The sequence below is a fragment of the Pipra filicauda genome, unplaced genomic scaffold (assembly GCF_003945595.2).
Source record: "Pipra filicauda isolate LSUMZ 115617 unplaced genomic scaffold, ASM394559v2 scaffold26_size5592650_pilon, whole genome shotgun sequence".
NCBI lineage: Eukaryota > Metazoa > Chordata > Aves > Passeriformes > Pipridae > Pipra > Pipra filicauda.
This window is the reverse complement of record NW_024104387.1, coordinates 1066306-1090196: the sequence shown is the minus strand read 5'-3', so window position 1 is coordinate 1090196 and position 23891 is coordinate 1066306. Positions and strand designations below refer to the sequence as shown.

The following is a 23891-nucleotide window of genomic DNA, read 5'->3' as shown; positions in this document are numbered from 1 at the left end:
CACTTCAAGATAGCAAATGAGGTAACGATTACATCTTGATATCACTGACGATGGAGTCCTTGGGATTTAATGGAGAAAGTGCTAACAGCTCAAAATAAAAGGAATAACACTCAGTTCCTCTTATCTAACTTAAGTTGCATTTGCCTGAGGTCCCCCTTATATTGGAAGAAGAACCAGGCAGCCTCATGTGGCATTTCTGCAATCTCATACCTGTGGGTCACATGCAAAGCAGAACTTATAAGTAACATAACGTAATACTTTGTTGTGCAATTATTCATCTGTCATTTCCTGTAGGGATACAACTGGTGGGTGTCACTTGTACTCTGGTGCTTGTTTACTTTAGAATTTGAGTAAAAGATAACATCCTCTATACCAAGTAATTTGAAAGCAAAAAGGAGGATTTATGAATTCAAGGACAGTGCTTTGTATTTCCTGATTTTCGCTGGCAATAGGTGAGATGTGAAAAAAAAAAATTAAAAATTAGAAAATCTTCCCACACAGACCCTGTGGGCCAGAGCCAGGGTTGAATGTGTAGGGGGACAAGACTACACTATGCTGAAAAACAATTGCAGAAATAAATAATAAAATTTAAGACTTTTCATGCCTTAATAACTTAATGAGCACGAGGCACTTTTAGTCATGGGAAAACACAGATACAAGCAGTGCAGCCAAATAAGGCCAACCTATGCCAATCCTCCAGCACAAAGCAGATGTAGATATGGTAAATCCTCTTTCTCAAGCACATGCCTGCCACTGCAGCTCCCATGCCATCCGGTGCAGAATGCATTCCTGGAACACAAAAGATGTACTCTTGGCATCTCTTCCTTCTGCTTGACAAGTATGACTGGTGTTTGCAGGACAGATACAAGAAAAGGCACCTCTGTGCAACAAGTACATCTCTGCTGCAGTAAAATTAAACAGACTAGATGACTTACCTGTTGCTACAAAAGGCCAGGGGCAAAAGGGTATGAGGTGCCAATTCTGTGCCTAGTCCACTTGCTTATATCCCTCTTAGATTGTACTTGCTGGAAATTTTCTTCAAGCCATTTGGCTACTTGCTTGTCTGTTTATAGGCATAAAGTGAAATAACAAGCAATGTACCATTCCTGCTGTCATTGTTCTTTGTTATCATCCATATTCCATGTCTCAGACACCTTCCATACTGTACAGATCATCATACTGTATTCCTCAGTCAGAGCAGTAATATAAGATTGTAACATGACTCACCTGACTGCATTTTCCTGCAACCTCTACCTGATCTGTCAATAACCCTCTGCACTCTACAGAATATGGTGTTAGTGAGACTCCCAGAAGTTCAGGATAGGTATAAGTGAAACCCCAGAAGGGTCAGGATAAAACTAGGAAGGATTTTCCAGAGCTGTTTGCAATGCAGCATTTCCAGGAGCAACAGTTCTCAGCACAGCATTAAGCACATATCCAATAATGCCTGTAATAGCAAGATGCGCTGGATCTACTTTACTAGAGCTCCTGTAATTCTCTAGCAGTACCAATAGGTAGGCAGCCAACATATTGTACTACTTCAAGAAGTAGTACCTCTCAAGGGTGATATTCTCTGGGAGTGATGTTACTATGTTGGCCAAGTTAGTACTGGGAGAGACGGTCACCACCGTCACTGGAGTGCCTTTCCTGGGGGACACGGCTTCCTGGAGGGACCCAGGTCAACACGGTGGTGAGTAAATGTTAAAGAGGTAGGTTGGGTTGGAAGGATTCTGTGTTCTTCATGTAGCATACCAAATTCTGCTCTCGTGCCAGCGTAAAGTCCATCAGTGTGATATCTACTCAGAAGAGCTTCATAGCAACATTCAAAATATGCAGTAATATAAAAATCAGGAAACTAATAAAGATACCTAGATAAAGATATTTATTTTAATGGCCTTAGAATATTGGGGTAACTAAAACTGAGTTGTTATGTAGGAATCTTAATTCTTTTACATGTTCTTCACATTTTCTCTCTTTTTTCTCTTTCTCTCTTTCGCTCTGTTTGTTAACATTTACTTGTTATTATTGTACGTTGCTTGCGACTTGTGTATGTTACAGAGTGTCACATTTTATTCTGTGAAGTTTTTCTCCAATTCCCATCAACCTGAGCTCCATGTTGGGCAGCCGAGGAGATTACAATACAGTTCTTTAATGCAAAGAACAAGGAATGTCACAGACTATAGGTAACTTCACTGAGCTTGTGACACAAAACCTGATGCGAGGTATTAATGCAAAGAGTAAGTACTTGGTATGAAAATAGAGCTACTTAGTTAAATTACTTTCTTTTTTTTTTCAGATAGTCTGCATGAGAAAAATTAATTTTCATTACTCTCCAGCAGAAAAAGCTCCCAAACCTACCAATTCAGGATTTTTGTCACTGCCATTTTGAAAACCAGTGGTGCCCATGCTGACACATAATTGTTCGTTTTCAAAGGCTTAAACCCATGTTTTCTATGCTGTTCTTCTCTATGCTATACTTCCTTCCATACACTCCAAGTCATAATTTCATAATTTCATCATCCTTTGTCTGTGGTTTAATATATCTTCTCCATAATTCTTTTTCTAATTTAATATAGTTATATCCCTTTCACTCTAAGGACCTGATTTAACAACAACGAAAATAAGCCCTTACCCATGGGATCCACATTTCTTAATCCTGCATGAGGCTCTGGAGCCTATAAAAATTGATTTCTGTAGCCAAAGATGGTTTGGCACAGAAGCATAATTTTTACTTTGCTGAATGATGTACTGAGCAAAGTATTTTGTTTACAATCTCTCCCATTTACCCCCCAAAACTATGTTAAAATAACAATAAAAAATAGCTGATGGGCATTTCTGAACATTTTCTAGAGAGATAGCATGGACTTTATTTCTTACTTTTAATTCTCAGAAAATTCAATATTAACTCAGAAATCACTATAGCCATGTACCAACTCAAGAAAAGCATATTTTTCTCAGTGTGAAGTTCCTTTACTACCTGATTTGTTATTATGCTCTGACCCTCTCTTAATCAGTGAAGAAGCACAGCAGAGTTTAGATGGAGTCTATCATAAAATTGAGTGATTTAGAGTGATGCAATTGATGATTGGCCAGTGAATATTAATGGGCAGCAAATACTATCTAGGCAACTAAAACACAAACAACTTGCTAACAGGAGTGAAATTTGAATTAAATAGACTCAAGAGAGTTGGGAATTTAACTGTAAATATTTCCTTTCCAAGCAACATCTCAGAGAGAAATCATTGAATCACAATATCATCAAATCCAACCATCAGCCCAACGCTGCCAAGTCCACCACTAAACCATGGCCCTAAGCGCCACATCTACATGGCTTTTAAATATCCCCAGGGATGGAGATTCAACTACCACCCTGGACAGCCTGTTTCAATACTGGACAACCCTTTTGGTGAAGAAATATTTCCCAATATCTAATCTAAACCTTCCCTGGCACACACTTGAGGCCTTTTCCTTGTGTCCTATTGCTTGTTACTTGTTACCTGTCTACAACCTCCTTTAAGGTGTTTTTAGATATCAACAAGGCCTCCTCTGAGCCTTCTTTTCCTCCAGGCTAAACACCTTCAGCTCCCTCAGCTGCTTCTCACCAGACCTGTGCTCCAGACCCTTCCCCAGCTTCGTTGCCCTTCTCTGGACACGCTTCAGCACCTCAATGTCTTTGTTGTCGTGAGGGGCCCAAAACTGGGCACAGGACTCAAGGTGTGGCCTCACCAGTGCTGAGTACAAGTGGTCCTGCTGGCCACACTATTCCTGATACAAGCCAAGATGCCATTGGTCTTCTTGGCCACCTGGGCACACTGGTGGCTCATGTTCAGCCAGCTGTCAACCAGCATCCCCAGGTCCTTTTCCACCAGGCAGCTTTCCAGTCACTCTTCCTGCAGCCTGTGGCGCTGCCTGGGGTTGTTTTGACCCAAGGGCAGGACCCAGCAGGCCTTGTTGAACCTCATCCAATTGGCCTTGGCCCATCAATCCAGCCTGTCCAGATCCCTCTGCAGAGTCATCCTACCCTCCAGCAGATCAGCACTTCAGCTTGATGTTGTCTGCCGACTAACTGAGGATGCCCTTGGACCCTCATCCAGATCATTGATAAAGATATTGAACAGGACTGGCCCCAACACTGAGCCCTGGCAAACACCACCAGTGACCAGCCACCAACTGGATATAACTCCATTAACCACCACTTTCTGGGCCCAGCCATTCAGACAGATTTTTACCTAGCAAAGACTGCACCTGTCCAAGTCACAAGCAGCCAGTTTCTCTAGGAGAACACTGTGGAAAACCTCTGCCTCCTCCACTAAGTGAGTCTCCTTGTCATAGAAGGAGATGAGGTTGGTCAATCAGTATCTACCCTTCCTAAACCCATACTGGCTCAGCCTGATCCCCTGGTTGTCCTGCACGTGCCACAACATGATGGCACTCAGGGATGATCTGCTCCATGACCTTCCTGGGCACTGAGGTCAGGCTGACAGGCCTGTAATTCCCTGGATCTTTCTTCTGGCCATTCTTATAACTAGGCATCACATTTTCCAACTTCTAGTCAGCCAGGACTGATGACAAATGATGGAAAGTGGGCCAGTGAGCACTTCCATGAGCTCCCTCAGTACCCTTGGTTGGATCCCACACAGCCCCACAGACTTGTGTGTGTCTAAGTAGTGTAGCAGGTCACCTACCATTCCCCCTTGCAAGATGGGGGCTTCATTCTACTCCGTCTTCCATGCTCACGGACTGGTACTCAGAGAAAACTGGTCTTACTATTAAAGACTGAGGCAAAGGCAGCATTATGTAGCTCATCCTTTGTCACTATGTTTCTCCCCCCACCCAATAAAAGAGAGTCTCCTTAACCTTTCTTTTGCTGCTAGTGTATTTATAGGAAATATTTTTTATTGTCTTTTATGGCACTGGCCAGATTAAGTTCTAGTTGGGCTTTCGCCCTTCTATTTTTCTCCCTGCACAACCTCACGACATCCCTGTAGTCCTCCTGAGCTGCCTGCCCCTTCTTCCAAAGGTGATAAACTCACATTTCTTTCCTGAGTTCCAGCCAAAGCTCTCTGTTCAGCCAGGCTGGTCTTCTTTCACCAGCTCCTCTCTTGGCACTTGGGGACAGCCTGCTCCTGCACCTTTAGGATTTCCTTATTGACTTCTTTGCCCTTCAGGATTGCCTGCCAAGGTACTCGGTCAACCAGTCTCCTAAACAGGCCAAAGTCTGGCCCTGTAAGTCCAAGGTAGCACCAAGTCAGCACCAAGTTCTGCTGACCCTCCTTCTTACTCTCCAAGAATCAAAAACTCTATCATTTCGTGATTGCTATGCCCAAGATGGCCTCCAACCATCACATCACCCACAAGTTTTTCTCTGTTCACAAACAACAGGTCCAGTGGGGTAACTTCCCTAGTTGGCTGACTAGGAAGGTGAAATCTAGGGATATAAAGTCAATGGATATTTTCAGATGACAAGCAGCTCTTAACTTCTCCACAAATCAAAGTTAAATATCTTTGAATACTCGGATTCATACTCTTAACTTCATAATCATTTGCTTAGCACAAGAGGTATTAGGCAAAAGTGATGCTGCAAAACTAGGATGCAAAAAGGAATGTAAAATCCTTGCTTTTTTTTTTTTTTAGAATAAAGGCATATGAAAAATCCGTTCTTCAGCAGCCTCAGTGCTGCTCAACTTCCCACTTCCAGTTAATAGGCTTGTAGCTAAGAAAAGCTAGAGCACACCTCTGCTCCTATAGCTTTCTGTCACTAGCCCTAGAGCCAGGGAAAGCCATCATACCAAAAAGAATTTCCCATTGCCAGCATAATATGACACAGTACCAGCCCTTTTACGCCACCAGAAAAGCGTGAGAGGACTGAAAAACAGAAGAGTAATTAACTCAGTGGACAACATACCAATTCTTTCTTTAGAGATCCAGTTGGATTAAAGGTCTCTGTTGTTAGGGACCTTGTGGAGATCCTTCTTCGTAAGACATTTGAGGCAGCTACTGTGTGTGCTAGGGTTAGCAACAGGTTTAAAATGAGCAAATGAAAATGACGCTCAAGTTCTGAATGAGAACCAAAGGACACTCTCAACTGATCAGGAGTGGCACTAGCCACAGACAGTAATCCTAGGTTTGGGATCAGGACTATAAGAGCACAGTTGAGATCTAGACAAGCTTAATTTTTAGGTGTACATGGAGTTGTGGTGTGGAACGTAACTTTACTCAGACAAGGTTTCCCCAGTAGCAACATCTTCATCTCTCAAGCAACTTACCTTCTCAGTTCTGGCCCTTCTTTGCACTCAGTTGCTCCTGCCTCCTTCCTGCCAGTCAACCCCTTACCTTATAACAGGGCTGCAGAGCCCTGAGGTCACTTGAGCCTTTGTGGAATGGCAAATGGCTGCTCAGGGAAGCTGTAGGTACTCAAGCTGTGTCCTTGTCTCTTTCAATCTTTAAACAAGGGTAGCTGGGAGGAAGATAGTCTCTGTTCTTCTGGAGGAGATTGTCAGTGACCTAATGTAACAAAAAAAACAGTACTGTGTCTCTTAATTGCTGTGTTTCTGATCTAGGGCTGAGAAGACCTCATCTTCTTTAGCATAACGTGAAAGAATCTGTCGCGGCCCATGTAGTCTGACACTGACTCATAGGTAACTATACATGGGTACCATGCTATGAACTGTGGGGTTTCTCTCAGCCCTGTTTCAGTCAAACCTGTAACCCCCAAGAGGAAGCAGTGTGAATTGCGACCATCCCTGGCCCACACCTCATTTCTGAAGATATCTGAAGTGAGAAGGGTAGACCAGGAACTTGTTTCTTAGCAGCAGTTGGAGAATGGCAGTGTCTGCTTAAGGGAAGAGGACTGGGGTGACTTTCCCAGTGCAAGAGCCATTTCTGTACTAGTGCCACATTTCCAAGCATAGATTGAGGTAATAAGTATATCATTGATACTCTGGACATAAGATGCAGTTCAAATAGCTGGAGATTCAGTGCCAGACCCTAGCTTATAATCAAAACTAGCAACACTGGTAAAGCCACTATGACAGTTTGCAACCAATTGCAAAAAATTTGCAAAAAAACTACAAGAGAGATGAGCCATGCAGCAGCAGGTACCCGGGCAGTCTCTACTGTGCTTCTCCACAATCAGCAAAGTATACTAATGCCAAATCCAGCAGTTCTCCTAAGTTTTGCTTGGAAACACCCAAGGTATTTGAGTGTGCAGACAGATAGAGATAGCAGATGGAGATGGATGAGATAGGAAAAAAAAACAAGCGGAAGCCACACAAACAAGGTAGTTGAGAAACAAACTACTCACCTGGGAAATATGCTGACTACTTTCTTTAGCCTCTCAGCCAAATCTCTGCAGGAGAATGTTTAAAGTTGGTGCAGTTAACTAGGTATTCACGGATAGGACAATTAGGGAGATAAGGTGCCAAGCTGAGAGTCAGAAAATTTTGTTGTAAATAACCTCTTACATAGCAGTAGGCAAGTCACTTCACTGTATGGTAGTTTTACCCATCTGTAAAACAGAGGTGATAATATTGACTTTCTTCATGGAACAGAACCTAAAGAACAAAAAATGCTGTACAAGCCTAATTCAGATTCAGCTAGGGGGGATGGCAAGACTCGTGTGAATTTGGCAGGTCAGAATGAAGCCTTAGAATCTTTAAGCACCTAGAAGTAGTTGTCATTAGTATAACTAGAGTGGTAGCCACCAGACAGCAATCGTTGCAGTAGATTTGCTTCAACTGGAGTTCTCTCAAAGACAAGGTCAGTCTTGGAAAAAACAAACATGCAAATGGAAACTTGAGAAATCAAACTAAAATAACATAATTCCATTCAATCTTTATACCTTCTTCCTAAAGTTCAGCTCGTAGATCTGCTAATGAAAACAATGAGGACTTCTCATTGGATTGATGACATCAGAGATGTTTTCTTTATTCCCATAACAGACTAATCACATATTAAATACCAAGTGATTGTCGTGTCCTGTCTCCAGGGAATTAGGTGCTGCAGCCAGTGGTTTGGAACACAGCCACTCTAATTAACACTTACTTATATACACCAGCAATAGATGCAGTCTTCTGTGCTGGCAATTTCTCTACTTCCTAAATATTTAGCCAAATTGTCATTATGGATTAGCATTGTTATCCAGAATGTGAATCCTAAGGCATGGCCCATGCATGTAATGTTCAAGGAACATTAGTAGAATAGTTCAGCAATTTTTCCGCATCTCCAGCTACTCTGTTCTCTTCCTCTTGAATAGAAATAAAATAACAAAGCTGTGGATTTTTAACAAGCATAGAGAAAAAATCATCAATGTGAAGGGACCCTGAGGGGGCTGCAAGAGCAAGTTCCAGCTCAAGTTGCTAGAGATTTATAATGCAATTTAAGAAATTAATTCAAAGAAGGTCAATATTCTTGCCACTCAAGCACAACAGAGCCTGCAAGCTGCTTCCAAAAGGATCAATGGCTGTTACCAGTGAGCAGCCTGACCCACAACCACTCTGCTCAGAAAGGTTTTGAGCTCCTGAAATGGACCAATTCCCCCTCCATCACTAACAATTTAGTTTGCAAACCTGGGCTCAGGAGTAGCAATGGGTGTCTCAGAGATTTCAGTGTAAAGCTCTGCTGACACAGCTGCCTCCCTCATTTCAGGATTAGAGCCATGAGCTTGTAGCAGTAGAGGCTTATGAAGCAGCCCAGTTCCCTGCTCATCCCCAAGAGGACTGCGGCTCTCCCCAAACACAGTTAAGTGATTTTTAAATCAACGGCTCAGTACCTGCAATGTCACGGTTACTATGGCAGCTGTACCAAGTTTTTGTGCAGAGTGGTATTAAATAGCAGTGAGTATTATAAACAGAAAGGAATTGCAGCTCAGTGGAACCTCACAACTTTAGAATCATATTGAAATTAGTGTCCAGAAGTATTAAAATGCACCTATAGCTTTCGTCTTTTTTTTTAACGTACTGAGAGACCTAATTATTTCATTGCTCACAAAACATCACTACCTCCCTCTCTGGGGAAATAACTGGCTGATTCTGCATAGAGAAAAAAAAGAGGCAGAGGTGAGATCTGCAGAAAAGGCTGTTTATGTTGTGACAAGCCAGTGACATTTAAATAGAAGAAAAATAAAGGCATAGAATGCAATTACTAGTGCGTGATATACATGTGTGTGTGTGAGTGTGCATGTCTGTGTGCGAAGCAACAAATATAACTTGAAAACACTTTTGCCTTCTACTCATGTATGTTGTCCATCAGAAGATCAGAATCATCTCTCCAAACCCTACCTAATGTTTTTTTTTCCCTTGGGCTTGTTTTATTACTTGGCTTCGAAATAATTGAAAAATAAATGAAAGTATTATGTAGCACTCAGAACAAGCTAGTATGTGAATCTAGAAGTGGCACTGAAATTAAGTCTATCTGTTAAGTTTGTCTTTCCTTAAAGACTTGCAGAATCACCCATTGCCTTACAGTGTCTAGGTAATAAGCATTGTGCAACCGAGGTGTAGGATGCTGCCAGTACCACTCAGTTAACATATCTCAGCATTTGTGGAGCTTTAGAAAGCACATTTTGACTGTTTTTCCTCCCTTCAACCAAAATACTCATATCGAGCTGTGCCATATTTCGAGTATATTCTCAATACACTAATTTGCACTTTAAAGCCCTAAAACAAATACTCCACTAAACAGCACTTTGTGTTATAAATGTAAAATCAGTCACACAGAGAAAACATATGATTCTCAGTCTATCCTCATGGGAATGCGTGGAGCAAGGTGGGAAAATCTGACAACCTATTTTTATCACTTACAGCCAAGAGTAAATTTTACTCTATCTAGTTTCCAAATTCATGGCCTGCTGTAGTGTTTTCTGTATGTAGTGTCCTGTGCTGGCATTGCAAATACTGTACGTGTTTCAGAGGAGAACATCAGAAAATGGATTGTTTTTTCTTAAATCCACGTTCTGCTGTTGTATTTCCATATGTAACATACTCTGTGTGTCTAAAATGTGTAGAGTCATTCTGCATGACTGATACTGGAAATGCTATAGAACCATCTCGGTAAATTTTGGGGAGGGGAAGAGCAGGAATTTCCCTCTCAGTAATACTGCACACGGGCATAAATCAGCACAAACAGAATATACTCAAATTCTAAAACACAACTCACAGTCCACTGCCTCTCCAGAGTTCTGAGTGACAGTAGGCTCCATGACAAACCAGTCATTCATGCACCATCTGACGTCATGCGAAAACATAATCTGATTTCTAACCGCAGTCTTCTGCTCGCAGGACTAGGAACCAATGCACGCCCGTTTCTGAAAGTGCCCCTCTGTGCGGATGTACAGGTGGCTGCTGTTACCCCTAACGTGATCACTTTTTGTTTCTCCTCCCACTTTAACAGACTTTATTTTATTTTGGTGCAGTGCACACGAACGCAGTGTCTAGGACAGATGTGCTACCTTTTATAGTGTCGCTATAGAAGTCTTTAGCTGTGAACCCTTAATTTGCAGCTGGAACTCTAATAAACAGTGCATAGTGTTTCAATAGCCTTCTGCTTATATGTTTGAAGATTCGAAACTGAATGGTGAGGTGGCCAAGGCGGCGCTGGCAAACGAAGACTGTCCCCACATAGACCAGGCTATTACGCCTGATGAGGGCCTGCCCTTTACGCGCTCTGGCACTCGGGAGAGATATGGACCCTGCTTCCTCTTATCAACCGGGGAATATCCCTGCCCGCCTGATGGAGGAATAAGAAAGGGTATGTAGCTGGGGTCCTGTGACCATGTAGTTAGCAACCATTTTAAATAAATAAGAGAAAGTCAGCTGTAGCTGTAGCACGCGATAGTGCGCTTGCTGTAGAGATGCACGTTTGGGCTGGAAACCACCACCTGATGTCTGCATTTGGAGTTTCTAACCTATTTCTTTCAGAAAGAAAAGCCTGAGGAGCTGTAACTACCCCATGCAGCTATGCTAGGCAGTCGAGTCTTCCACCCCAGCTGGTGCAGTAAACTTTAGTGGAGGATGCTCTACTATGCCCTTAAATTAGCCCGTCCTCTAAGGAGAGGCAATGAAGGTTTGCCACTTGGAAAGCTCACAAACTCTGAGGAGCACAGACTTGGAGGTGGCTGACAGAAGAGATAAAACACAAAAGCAAAACATCCTCAAGAAATGTGATATGATTATTCGGCTACCTTAACAGAGCACTAAAACAAAGTATTTGGGTATTCATAACTGCTTAGTTCAACAGAGAGAGGAAAGCATGAACATCTGTTGGCACAGGTGTCTTACAATTGGAAAATAATCCATCTAAAATCCTTTCATAAATAAATGATTATTAGTTAGTTTCTCAGACTTCTGACAGCTACAAAAATCTCAGAAGTAACTTCATTTTAGTTTGCTAATGGTCAGAATAATCTATTTAGCAACAGAAGTCAAATCATAAGAAAAAACCCTTCCCTTCTTAAAATAGGCTGTTGTGTTTAAATAACGTAACGTGAGGAAACCATGCAAACCAAAATTAGAGTTACATCTATATGCATCAAAGTTGATAAGGAACAGGAAATTTGGAAAAGAAATTTCTCTCTTCAAATCAGTGTTTACCACTGGTGTACTGTATATAGTATATGATATAGTCAATATTTTAAAACTGCAAAGATTGTATGATGTAACTATACACTGAGTATGGAGTATAGAATTCCCATGTGCCATTTTATGATGGGCAATAGTTATAGTAAATGCCAGTTATAGATAGTGTATGTATTTATAAGTTTAAAGCTCATCATCAACAGATATAGTAGGACCACAAGACTTTCATATGAAAGTATATCCTCTAAAATTTACCTTTGTAGCAAAGCATTTTACTTGATTCTGTATTGGATAAGCATTGGCCGTGTTCATTCAGCCTGGGCGAGTTCAGGTGGTTCCAGTGGATCAGGGGAACACTCCAAATGGCACATCCTTTGGGATGGGGAATGTATGGTTTTCACGATGCACTGCAACCGCCTCTCGTTACTGAATGAAACAGAGGCTGGTTGGCTAAAGAGTAATATACGTCAGCATATTGTTGGCCTGTTTGAAACACGTTGAGAGCATCTTAATTGTTGTTCCAACAGAATTTCATCCATAGTTTGTGCAACTCTCTGTACACTTGCTGAGCTGTTTACGTGCACGTCTGAAAAAGAAGCGGGGGGGGAGGGAGGGAGGGAAACAATGCATGCAATTTTGGGTTTATTTTTCTTTTTTTTTTTAATGCTGAGAACAAAGGAGTAGTATCTCTATAGCAACAAAATGAATTCTATGCTGCCTTTTCCCCCTCCTGCCCCCAAAGATGCCAGAAACCTTAATTTTGCCTGAAATAAAAATGCATGAAGTGGAAGGGAGAAGTATGTGTGAGTGTATGATGGAGACATAGAAAATCCCTCCCACTGACTGTTCTGTTTTTTAGGGTACAACCATGTTGCTGCCTATAGGATCAATTACATAGCCTGACCATCCTTGAGAAATGATGATTTTTTTTTTTTAAATATATATATTTTAAACTTGTTCCGTATTTCAACGGCCTTCTGAGTCACGTTGCAAGCGATACTACTCTCGGCATGTCTGTGCATGCAGATGCTATTGAACTGGCTACAATGTTGACCTCATTCTTAGTCCATTCTGTCATTGATCCAATGCTGTACTTTGCATTTTTCTTTTAAATGAAGGTTACGAAATGTCACGGAGCCTTAACAGCATAGCTGGCATAAGTGGAAAAGCGATAGGATTATCCTCAGTGTCTGCGCCCTACAGCTCTCCTAGTCCAGTGAGACGTTCTTGGTCTCCCATCCCATCTATTTTGTAGCATGGATCAGTAGCAGAGAATGGTCTAAAAAGCTTTATTTTCAATTAGCCTATGCCATGTTGCATATAGTCCAGGTGACTAAGTCTGAAGATGCAATGTCTCACAGTAGCACCTGCTGGAAACGGTGTTACTACTGATGCTAGGTGACAACACTCCTAAATAGCACTCAGATGACATAGGCAGGCATTGGCGTAGTACTGGTGGGCCATACGTGCTGCATGGTATCAGTACATAGGATGAAGGGTAGATGCACCAGATAGTTTCCTTCCTGGTGCATCCTGCTAGTATGTGCTTATTTTGGCTAATGGTGGATCTACTGGCTCTGTATGGAATGGGTTAGGCATTTAGTCGATGCTGAAACATGCCAACGATGGAAGATTTTGCTTTTCTCAGGATATTTTTGAGCCATAGGAACCCTGCAGGAGTTTGAGCAAACAAGCACAGTAGGATGAAACTTTGCATGGGCACCTATTTTAAGCTGAAAGCAATACTCAGACACACTGTAGAGAGGTCTCAGTCTGGCTGACTGCATGGAAAAAAAAATCCTGTTGAAGAAGAATATGGCTGCCTCTGCATGTAGCTATCTCACCTTTTCCTCCTTCCTTTAAAACTAAGATGCCGAGCTTGATGTGAAAAGCACAGGGAAGAAGCTCAAGTACTGATTGTATTCTTTACATGCAGATCTTTGCAAAGAAAGTCCAGTCATTGCTAAATATATGCCAACAGAGGCAGTCAGAGTGACCTGACAAGGCAAGATGGAGATGAACATTGATGGCTAATAAACATCTGTGTGGAACTGTGCAGGCATAGAAGACCTTCTCATTTGGACAAAGTTAACTCGCTCCATGCAGGTTTTATGGATGATTCTTCATGGTTCTGGAGTTGTACTAGAGATGCAGGCTTTTTCTACGGCCAAAATGTAACAAAACTGTAGAAGATCTTTTTTTTTTTTTTAATCTATTTTTTTGTTCCATAGCATGAATTGCATGAAGACAAAAATGAAAATGAAAAAAAAACCAACAAAAAAACAAAACAAACAAAAAACCCCAAAACAACACACACACAAGAAACACTGCAAATGTATGATTAAGAAGAAAAAAAAAAAAAGCAAAGTTATATATTTTCTTTCAAAGCTCTTTACTTTTACATACATTGTTGTAGCCAAAATGTAAAACATTATAAAACTGTACATTTCTTTGCTATGGATCGCTTCTTTTTGTATACAAGATACAGAGTAATGGTTTTAAAAAGTGCAATCAGGCAGTCATCGGTCATATTGACCACGCCTTCACAGTTCATCACACCGACATGGAAATCAAGAACTTTTAATCCAACTAGAAGTGTATAAAAATAAGAAAAACTTTTTCCTGTCTGTTTTTGTTGGCATGCTTGTGACACATGGGACCTTCCTTCGGACCTGACAGTAACAGCTGGGTAATTTTCCAGCTCTGGTTATGTTGTATTTTATTGATGTATAGATCCGTAAAGACCCTTCATAAATTGTTCATATTAAGTAACCAGTATGAATTTTAAACAAAAGAGGTGTTATTTTAAAACCGGGACTTATAGTACAAAATCAGGAAAATACTCAAGTATAAATGGTCTCAAAGTTTAAGAAACAAGACAACAGCATTGTATGCAATTTAGTACTGAGTAAAATGCATGCACAATGTTATGCAAAACAATTCTAGCATGAAAATAAATTTTGTATCATGGTTTCAGTGCCTGCTGTATAGTGTAAAGGGGAATCCTTTTCTGAAGCAATCAGGGGTTTCCAGAGACTTGCTTCTAAAATCTTGAATAAATACAGTGTTCTCAACAGAAATGTAGGAGAAAAGCTTGGTATTGCTTTGGTTCTACAATGCTAATTTTGATTAGTAGATAATAAATGAAGCCTGCAAACACTTGATACAACCGATGTCTAAAGAATTCGCACCATTAGTAATTTTACAAGGGAAGAGTAAAAAACCCTATAATTATCTAGGTATCTTCCTTTTCCCTCCCCAACAATAATAAATGTTTGTCTTTTTAGCTGATTAAATGAATTCAGTTTTTCTTACTTCTTTGGGCCCCGTCCTTCACTTGTTCTTCACTGAGCCACAACAGTCCACCTGACACGAAACTGAAAGAAATCCAGGTGTCTGAGTTGCACTTGATTTGCCACACAAAACACGCACCAGTAAGAACTGAGAAACACAATGGGATTAAATTTCATTTTAGATGCTACAAATGACAACTATGGCCTATGTATCAGCAGTGTTCTAGTTGGTTGAGCATTTTTGGTACAGTACGTCTGTGAAGGAAGGATACACACCTTTATCCTCATGTGAGGAACTTCAGAAGAGCTGACAACCTTCTAGGCAAGCCACAGCATCTGCAACTGCTGATGAGAATGGGAACGTAAAGGAATAGTATTCCTACGGTCTGGAGGAAGTAGAGATTAAACGCACAAAAACCGAGAAGAAACACTCATGGCTCTGGTAAGTGCTAAATTATAAACAACAAAATCAACTGCAGCTGGATCTTGTCTTCACAAAATTCTACTCCAAAAGAAAAAACAAGCAAGACCTCAAGTTGTATTTTAGGAATAGAAGAAAGGCTGATAATCTGAATTTGTACATAATTAGAAGAGTCCTTTGTAGTCCTTGATAAAGCATTATGTACTTGATTTCTACTTCAGTTTCTCCCAAGAACTACTTTTTTCACACTGTTACTATGCTGTCATTCTCAGAAGATAAATTTCTTACCTCCAGAGGTAGATCCAGGTTCATGCAAGATTTGCCTAATGAATATCTTTTCCTCTTACAATGTATTAAGAATCCAGAAATAGATTTATCTGCCCCATTTTTTTATTTAACACTAGCTCAAGGGCCCAGTGTGAAGGTAGCTCAATTCTCCGTTACTATAAGGAATACTAAGAATTCAGTCCTGTAAATCCCATGTAGGTCTTCTCCTTCCACTGCACTTTGCATATACCTGAGCCTTAGCTAACAGGTTGGGTACAACTGTCATTCTGTGCTGCTTTTTACATCTACCAGTCCTGTTTTCATTTAGGTCCTATCTGCTCATTCTGATTTGAGGTAACCGTGTCTTTTGGAGGACTTTTATAAACCACTCGCAAACAGAACAGCACTTACCATCCACTGTCCTTCAGGAGACGCCCTAAAGCTTAAGGTCTGTCTAACCCCAGAGTTCCCCTTGCACAACAGTGGCAGCTCTGACAACACAGGGAAAGAGGGAGACAAGAAAACCGGAAAATATCAGAAGCTATTGCATTGAATCCTGACACTGAATCTTAAGAGAAATTTACCACATCATCCCAGCTGCTTCACAGTTAAGGAGCTTTTGCTGGGGTATTATTAAAACATTAATTCCTTCAAGCCTGTCCCCTTCCCTGACAGGATGTACATATCTTTATTAAAGCATAAAACTATACATGTGGGTAGATTCTGACTACAGGTTTTCAATAATGCCACCAACTACTTCTGACTTCACGCCACTGTTAAGTAAGAACAGAAGTATGTTCTGCAGTTCAGTTACACTCTGTTTCCTGCTGGAAATGAAACCTGTGTTTCCTTCTCTGTAAACTCAGCTTTCGGCATTGAACTCCCAGCTATAAGACCCAATGCTGGTCCCTCATCTGAACCCACTGGCAATTAGTGGCTTATCACTTGCTAACATTGAAAGCACGGCTCAACCACACCTTCTGTACATACAGCTTTTCCTCTGAGTACATGAGGACTCGCTTTTTCTGGACCAACCTGGTGTGTCTCCACAATTACAATTTCAGATAGAATAAATTTCTGAGGGTTCTGTTCTCTAAAAAAAAAAAAAAAAAAAAAAAAAAAAATCTAGCTAATACCGCTGTGATAACAGTCAGTGCAGCAGTCATTAATCTGGATAAAGTGATTTTTCACCTATATTGCCTTCTCTCTTCTTAAAGTTTCAGCGCCAAAAAGAAAATACTTCACTGAAACAAATGGCTGCTAGGACAAATGAGCAGACTGAAATACAGAAGAGAGCAAGCAGGACTAAGGCAAGGGCATTCAGAAAGGAAATGAGCACAGAGCTGCTTACAAAAAAAGATGTCCTGAAGAAAAAGACAAGTGCAGTTATTACCCTGCCAGTTTGCATATCCCTTTCCTAGTTTCAAAACAAGGCAGCCTACCTCTCTGCTTTCCATATATATCCTGGAAGGAACTTTGTCTCTGAGCTCACACACAAACTACCTTCTCTTCATGAAAACATGCTTAAATTATGCAGGCTATTTTTGGGTCACTCACTTACTTGAGTTTGAGCATAAAATATCTATCTGTTCAGAAGTCTCAAAGCCTCTGCATTCATCTAGGACTGCAGGGTGCTCCATTTTTCTCTTAGGGAAATACAAATGTTTATTTGCAATCAAGAACAATATTTGAATTCAAATTGAACTTCAAGTTAGAAAAGGGATCCAGAACTGCACCTCTTGACTTTCTTTATCTGACAAAGCAAATGGTTTAAAACTAAGCAGATTCACATGCCCCCATGGAAAGACATATTCCCTGGCTCAAGCTGGCAAAGTCAGGTTTTCAACCCTCAGCATTCACTTGAACATTGAAAAAACTTTATGCAAAAGTATAGAGGTCCAAACATCTCCAGGTACCAAATATTAAGAGCGTGTGCTCCAAGGCTTCCACTGTTTTTTCTGCTGCCCATGAAGCACAGGTTAGAGATTCGTTAGGCAGCAAAAGGCAAAGTCTTGCAGTTGTATTAGCTCAGCTGTCACTCTAAGGTACCTGCACAGCTTCTAGATCCCAAAGGGCTTAGCAGGGACAACACAGTCTGTGCAGAGGCTGCTGACTGTGAGTCACACCAGCACAACAGGAGACATGGCTTAAGCCCAAGCAAAGCAGCTCCGCTGGAGCCACGCTTTGCCAGGGTGGTGTCAGTGTAAGTGGGTGGCTGGAGAAGAGGCGGCAGTAGCAGAAGCGGGAAATGAGGAGGACAGAGGATGGGTTTGGAAAATGGGTTATGCAAGTAGGAGTGATGGAAACAGCAATCAGTAGTGAGGGGGAAAGAAGAGCAAGGAGAGAAGGAAAGAGTGGCAAAAAAAATCATCAAAAAGCACTAGCCTAGAAGGTAAAACTTTGGGCCGGGACTCAGGAAATGGGAATTTCATTCTTGACTCCACTGTGGACATGCTGGATTATCTTGGTTGGGGCAATTCAATCTTTTGTGCCTCAGCTTCTGTTTCTATGACATTATCCTTTTTTTAAAGTGTTCTGATGTCAAAAGAGGAAAGGCAGTATTTAAAAAGGAATAGTTATTATAATCTATCTACTCAGAATTAAGGCAACAGAGGAGAGAAGCGTCTCTCCATTATTTGAAAGATGCCATGTTTCCTTGTCTGCAGAAGAGCACAATACTCCTATAGTAATCCCTTTTCTTCTGTGCTTTAAAGCAGAGGATTATTACGGAAAATTATTAAGCACCCACACAGTTAAAATGACAGAGCATTTTCATTACTGATTGGCAACTCCTCTGCTGCCCTAATTTAGGTACCACATGTCTTTATGCATTCAAATCAGTAAAAAACAAAACAAAAGCTAAACTCACTTGACATTTGCAGCCAAAAACTAAAGGCATGTCAGAACATTAAAAGTCTCCCAATTCTTGGCCTCTCTTCTTAATACAAAAAAAAAAAAAAAAAAAAAAAAGGTAAACCCAGAGTCTTATAGCGAAATGTTCACATACACTTAAAAGATTATGATGACCAGGGAGTATTTGAATAATACTGAATTGAAATTCTGCAATTTCGAATCTTGATCCCAAAACCCGCAGACAGAACTCCCCCAAAGACTGCATAGCATCTGAATAACAAGGTGGCCCACAGGCAAAGCAAGCTGCAAACAGATTACAAAGGTGGAAATGAACTGAGTGAGAGGCTGGCCAACATGGGAACTGGACTTAGACATGGCTCCCTCCCAACCTGCAAAGGCTCATCTGAAAATGAGACAAAATCCAACATGTCACAAAAAAGCCCGAGGAAATTTTGCAAAACAAACGTCACCCCTGCATTTCCTCATCCCCCAGCCAGCTTTTATTCAGGAATAATTACTTTGTTGCTCTTGTTTCCAACCAAGCTGAAAAATATGTTTTCCCAATACTCTAAATTTATGCTTCCTCAGTCTCCCACAAGGAAACGTGGTTCATCCAGGCCATGATTCAAACACAGAGACTGTTTTCACTGTTGCATATTTTCAGTCACATACTCTATTTTGATGTTCTACAGAGGCACTGATGAGTAAAAACTGTCTCTGCATTAAAAACAGGTGAATGCTGAGACATCTGACAGATGAACCTGAATGAAATGCACAAATAGCTCAAGAATGTGCCTGACTTCAGTCCTTCAACATCTAAACGGGTTACAAAGTAACAATGGTTTTACGCATGCAGTTTCTTCAAATTAACTTCAAAGGCACATGTGATAAAGACCTCCATTTTCAGTTATATTCATACAACAGAAGGCCATTTTCTATAAAACCAAAACATTTTAATTAAATAATTCTTTCTAACATGAAGGAAACCAAGTAAGATGAGCAATTATCAGGAAGTAAGAATAGAACAAAAGCTAAAAGAAAAAAAACAAAGCATGTACTACCACTTTTTTGCATATGTATCAAGATATAAATATGTGAAAAGTTAAAATGTACAAATTATTTTTGTGTTAGCTGGACTTTTCAGCGAATTTGGTGTAAACACCACTTTTCCACTGTGCGCATTTTGAAGTGCAATCAAAACCACACAAGGTGATTCTCTAACCCCAGACTCCATCCATTCCAGGCCTTTGGGAAGCAAGACTTTCGCCTTCTGCTTCAGTATTTTCTTTTTACCTTTACAGGATTTTCACCTGCTCTGAACTATAAGCTGGTAGTAAATAGCAGAAGCATGACTCAACTACTGATGAAAAATTCTGGAGTACTTTTCAAGAAAATATCTAGCTAAAAGAAAAAGTACAAGATTTGATAAGAGAACACGGGACTTTTTGGTGAAAACATGACATTGCAATTTCAGTGACAAAGATCTGTCATCATCTTGATTTTTAATACAGGAGAAAAGGAACTGGAAGTCCCAAAATTACTTAAGTCTTGTTTAAATCAGATCCAGAGTTCATGAAATTGAATAGAAAAAATAGTAAGTATTTGATTAAATGCTGGACTAGATCACAGGCCTGATCAAAAAATTTCTGAGACTGGAAGGTGAGGACAAATGTTGCTGTTTCACCTGAGGAGAACTGGAAATTTCAAGATGTGCTATAAAAGAGGAAAAAACCCACCACAATTGCACGGCAATAATTCACATTATTATTAATAAACAGTGGAACAGGGGGAACAATAACATCCAAGAAACAGAATAGCTTGTCTCTCATCTCACTCCCACCACACTGACAGGCTGGAATGCTGCTACACCTGTGAGATTACTCAGTCTTCAGGACCTGTATCTTGACTCTGTCTTCCCCATCCTTTTCCCTATGTTTTAGCTGACTATGTCAGGCTCTCTATTGACATTCATTTAAATATTTTTCCAGGTCACCTTTCTCCTGTACATTCAAACTGATCTCCTTCATCTGTTTTCCATCTTCATCTCTCAGTCTTATAACTCAAAACATGTCATAAAGCACAATGAAATCTTCCCATTCCCCCCAATTTCTCTGTGCTCAAAACATGTAGCTGAACAAAATCTCCTGTCACTCATGCAGAAGTGACCTTTATGATGGTTGCAGATGGCAACCAGTGTCATATAAGAAGTGGTGACTGGGCAAACCAGAAGAAAGGCAGGATTCAATTCTTCTTTCAAATGAACACAGTTTGAATACAGGGTTTCTAAGCACAAAAGCATCAAGTCACTCAGGCATTCTACACAAAGTCAAATAACACCAGTGACCATCAGGTAGGCCAAAAAATCCTCCAAGATATAGAAACTTCTGTCCAAGTTTCACAACACACATCGTCCTACTGACTTTCTTTAAAATGGAACAGGAGGGTCTTGCGCAGGTGCCTCTGGAGGCTGCATGAGTAACAGCCACAGAACTCCCAGGATTTCAAATAACAGAAGAGCTCACAACAGCTTCCTTCTCCCCCCTACAGCCCAAGACCCTGAAAGTTCTCTGGACTGAAGGTCAAAAGCTTACAACTTGTTCTCCGTCAAGAATGTCAGCTCACTGGGGGGTTTGCTCATCTTCGAAAAAGTGAGGGGAGAGCAACTGCACAGACACTTGCTTACCTTGTTTCAGTGTCTTTTTATAAATACATATGTTATAAACCTTGTCAGTTCATTTGCATCTGAACCTGAGCACAGAATGCTTATATAAAAGGTTTGCTTTGTTTATCACAAAAGAGCTGCTCAAAGAACTCTGTATGAACTGCAGAAGCATGGGCATAGCACACTGGTTCTGCATTTTGCCTTGCAGAGACTGACCTTCTCCATCAGGACATCAACAGGTAGCAGTCGTAAGCTCTGGACACCAGCAAAGAGAGCTTTTTTCCCACTTGATTAGGAGCTTTTGACTATGTGCTCCCTTCCTTACAGAGAAGGCCTTAACTGATTTTGTACAGTGCTTTATTCTGCAAACAAAGCTACTAAACAGGGCAGTAATTTCTGAAAGAATGAGCAACAACATGGTTTTGACAGTCAACCATGTCCCTTCTAAAAAGAATTCTATTCGCTCTTCATACTACAGCAGCATCTAGAAGTCCTGACCAACAGAGCATTCAGTACTTCCCAAAATTTTCCATCTACATAGGCAGAACAAAGGAGAGAAAATGAAGTTCTTGCCTTTCAAAGATGAAGATCAGATGTGGGTCAGCGCAAGGAACAAACCAAAGTACTTCTTTCTTTCCTCACCTTATCACCCCAAATCATTCATTGTGTTCCAAAAGTGAGTTCATGTTACAGGTTTGAAAAACTGAAAAACATTTCAAATAACCAACTCACATTTATTTGTTACATAATCTGTTGGAGTCCTCTGAAATGAACTGCAGCAACAGCAAACCCAGTCGAAACACATCCAGCCCAGTAACCCCGATGCAGCGCACGCATACTAGCTGTGATTAATGAAGGAACAGGATTGTTTAGAGGACGATTACTGAAATGGGGTAACATGTTTATTTGGTACACAGGTTTTGGAGAAAAACAGAAGTAGAAACCTCAGACAGGACTGTCGAAAAAAACATGAGAAACTGTTCAGTGCATATAGTAGAGATGCTCTGGTATTCTGAAAATGGCACTGCGGACAGTCAATAAATACCAGCTTAGATAAGTAAAAGTACAAGAAGTCACAGCCTCAAACAATATATTGCCATGAAGAACCACAACCAATACATGGGTTAAAAAACCCACCTTACAAAACAAGTCTCGATTTTACACTTTTTGCAGAGGATCCATTTGGTTATTCTTACCAATTCTTTTGGTATCTATAATAGCTAAAATCCACTTCATAGTCTGTTCAAGTTTCTCATCCATCAAATGGAAAAATAAAATACCTTTGAAAATGAGGCCATGAACTCTAATTGCTGTAAAACCAAGGGCAAAAAAACCCTTGCAGCTCATATTATCAGCTTAATTCCTTCCCCTTCATGTGTAAACTGACACATCATTAGAAAGTCTTCCTGTCCTATTTCCCAAGAGCCTTTCTCTGAGTATTTTTTAATTCTGAAAGGCTTCTTCCCTGGCAAGCCTGCTTTAAAAAGTAAACCAGTGTTTAGCAACAGTAGGTCTCCTTAAAAGGTGCATTTACCACACAGTAGAACTCTCTATATTTAGAACTTGAAATACATTGAGTACCACAGCAAATGTAAGTATTGTGGGTGGTAAACACCCAGTTTAATAGCATCCAATGTATCTGAGTGAAAAAACCAGTTTTATAAATAGCTTCCAAAATTTTGCTCAGCATAGGCAGCTAATAATATCTGAAGATATTTTATTTTATACTTTTTCATTTCTCCTACCAAAACAAGTGTTAGGCCTACGTTCTCTGTCAAGCACTCACCTGGAACAAGTACTGTGGGCATGCCATGAACAGTAACTCAGCTGGGCTGTGAAACGAAGTGAGAACTAACCTGAAACCATCAGGATTATTTTGGTGTGCCTTTTAGGCTGGAGAACTTGTAAAATCTTTCTGGTTAGATTTTGATGTCTTCCTATTCAAAGGCAGCTGGAAATACAGGAGTTACGTCCGATCAAACTGTTGTTGACAGCTACAACTGACTTAGGCCCTTTGATAAGAATTTTTAGATTGTTTCCAAGAGCTCTTAAAATTTTTTCTTCCCTAAGCAGTAGCTTCAGAAACTTCAGGTATGGTTTGCAAGTTAATGATAATTCACACAGATTTGCATCCCTGTAAATCTATAATAAACTGATGCCTGGCACAGAACATCAGAAATACTGCTCCTTTCACAGTTTAATCAACATAAAGCTAGTTCAAAAGGGTCTCGTTTCCCCCTTTTACCAGCCTTCTAAATTATATCACCATTTTTTTTTATCCTGATCTTCTGTTTAAACTGTGTGTATGCATCTATTTATGTTCACTGGTATTTCTTTGTGATACAAACGATTTTCTGAGCTGCTGGGAGCTCACAACTCCAGCAGAAGTTGGCAGGTGCAACATATGCTTATAGTGATGTAAAGATACAATAACAAAAGACCACCTTCTCAGACCATTTCCTCAGACTGAATTTATACACCAATGATAAGTGATTAACAAGTTGGTTTCTTCCCCAAAGACTTCTCAGAAGAATAAGTAGTAAATCTGTCTTCAGTTGTTTTGCTTCGAGACAAAATGTTTGTAATTCTATCTATGGGTAAGAAAGTCAATTCCTGTGACAGAACCCATGAAACAATTTTTAAAGTATTATAGTTTTCAATCCATAGTTGTTCCTTTCAGACTTAGAAAAAACATCTGCGCTTTCCAACTATTGTGTTAATCATGGGCAATTCTCTTGTAGCTCTTCTGAGCAACCCAAAAAGGTCCACACACATCCATGATGTTATGATTCCAGGTGTGCTAAGTCTAATGTGGAGTTTGA

The 23891-nt window shown here is 40.5% G+C and overlaps 2 protein-coding genes across 4 annotated transcripts in view; one reads left to right on the top strand and one right to left on the bottom strand.

The window, feature by feature from the left end:
* The window catches only part of KCNC1 (potassium voltage-gated channel subfamily C member 1), a 108933-nt gene extending 94064 nt beyond the window's left edge, over positions 1–14869 (top strand). The window contains exons 3-4 of one of the 3 annotated variants that reach the window (XM_027737199.2): positions 10558–10746; positions 13510–14869. In XM_027737199.2, the coding sequence (XP_027593000.1) occupies positions 10558–10746; positions 13510–13574 (254 nt within the window). In that variant the 3' untranslated portion in view covers positions 13575–14869. Of the gene's footprint in view, positions 1–10557; positions 10747–12691 lie in introns of all 3 variants that reach the window. The other 2 variants (XM_027737198.2, XM_027737201.2) reach the window with 2 other exon arrangements.
* Positions 14870–21782: 6913 nt separating this feature from the next.
* Positions 21783–23891, bottom strand: part of SERGEF (secretion regulating guanine nucleotide exchange factor) — a 149803-nt gene continuing 147694 nt past the window's right edge. Inside the window, 1 exon segment of the mRNA XM_039382425.1 lies at positions 21783–23890. Coding sequence (XP_039238359.1) covers positions 23853–23890 — 38 coding nt within the window. The 3' untranslated portion in view covers positions 21783–23852.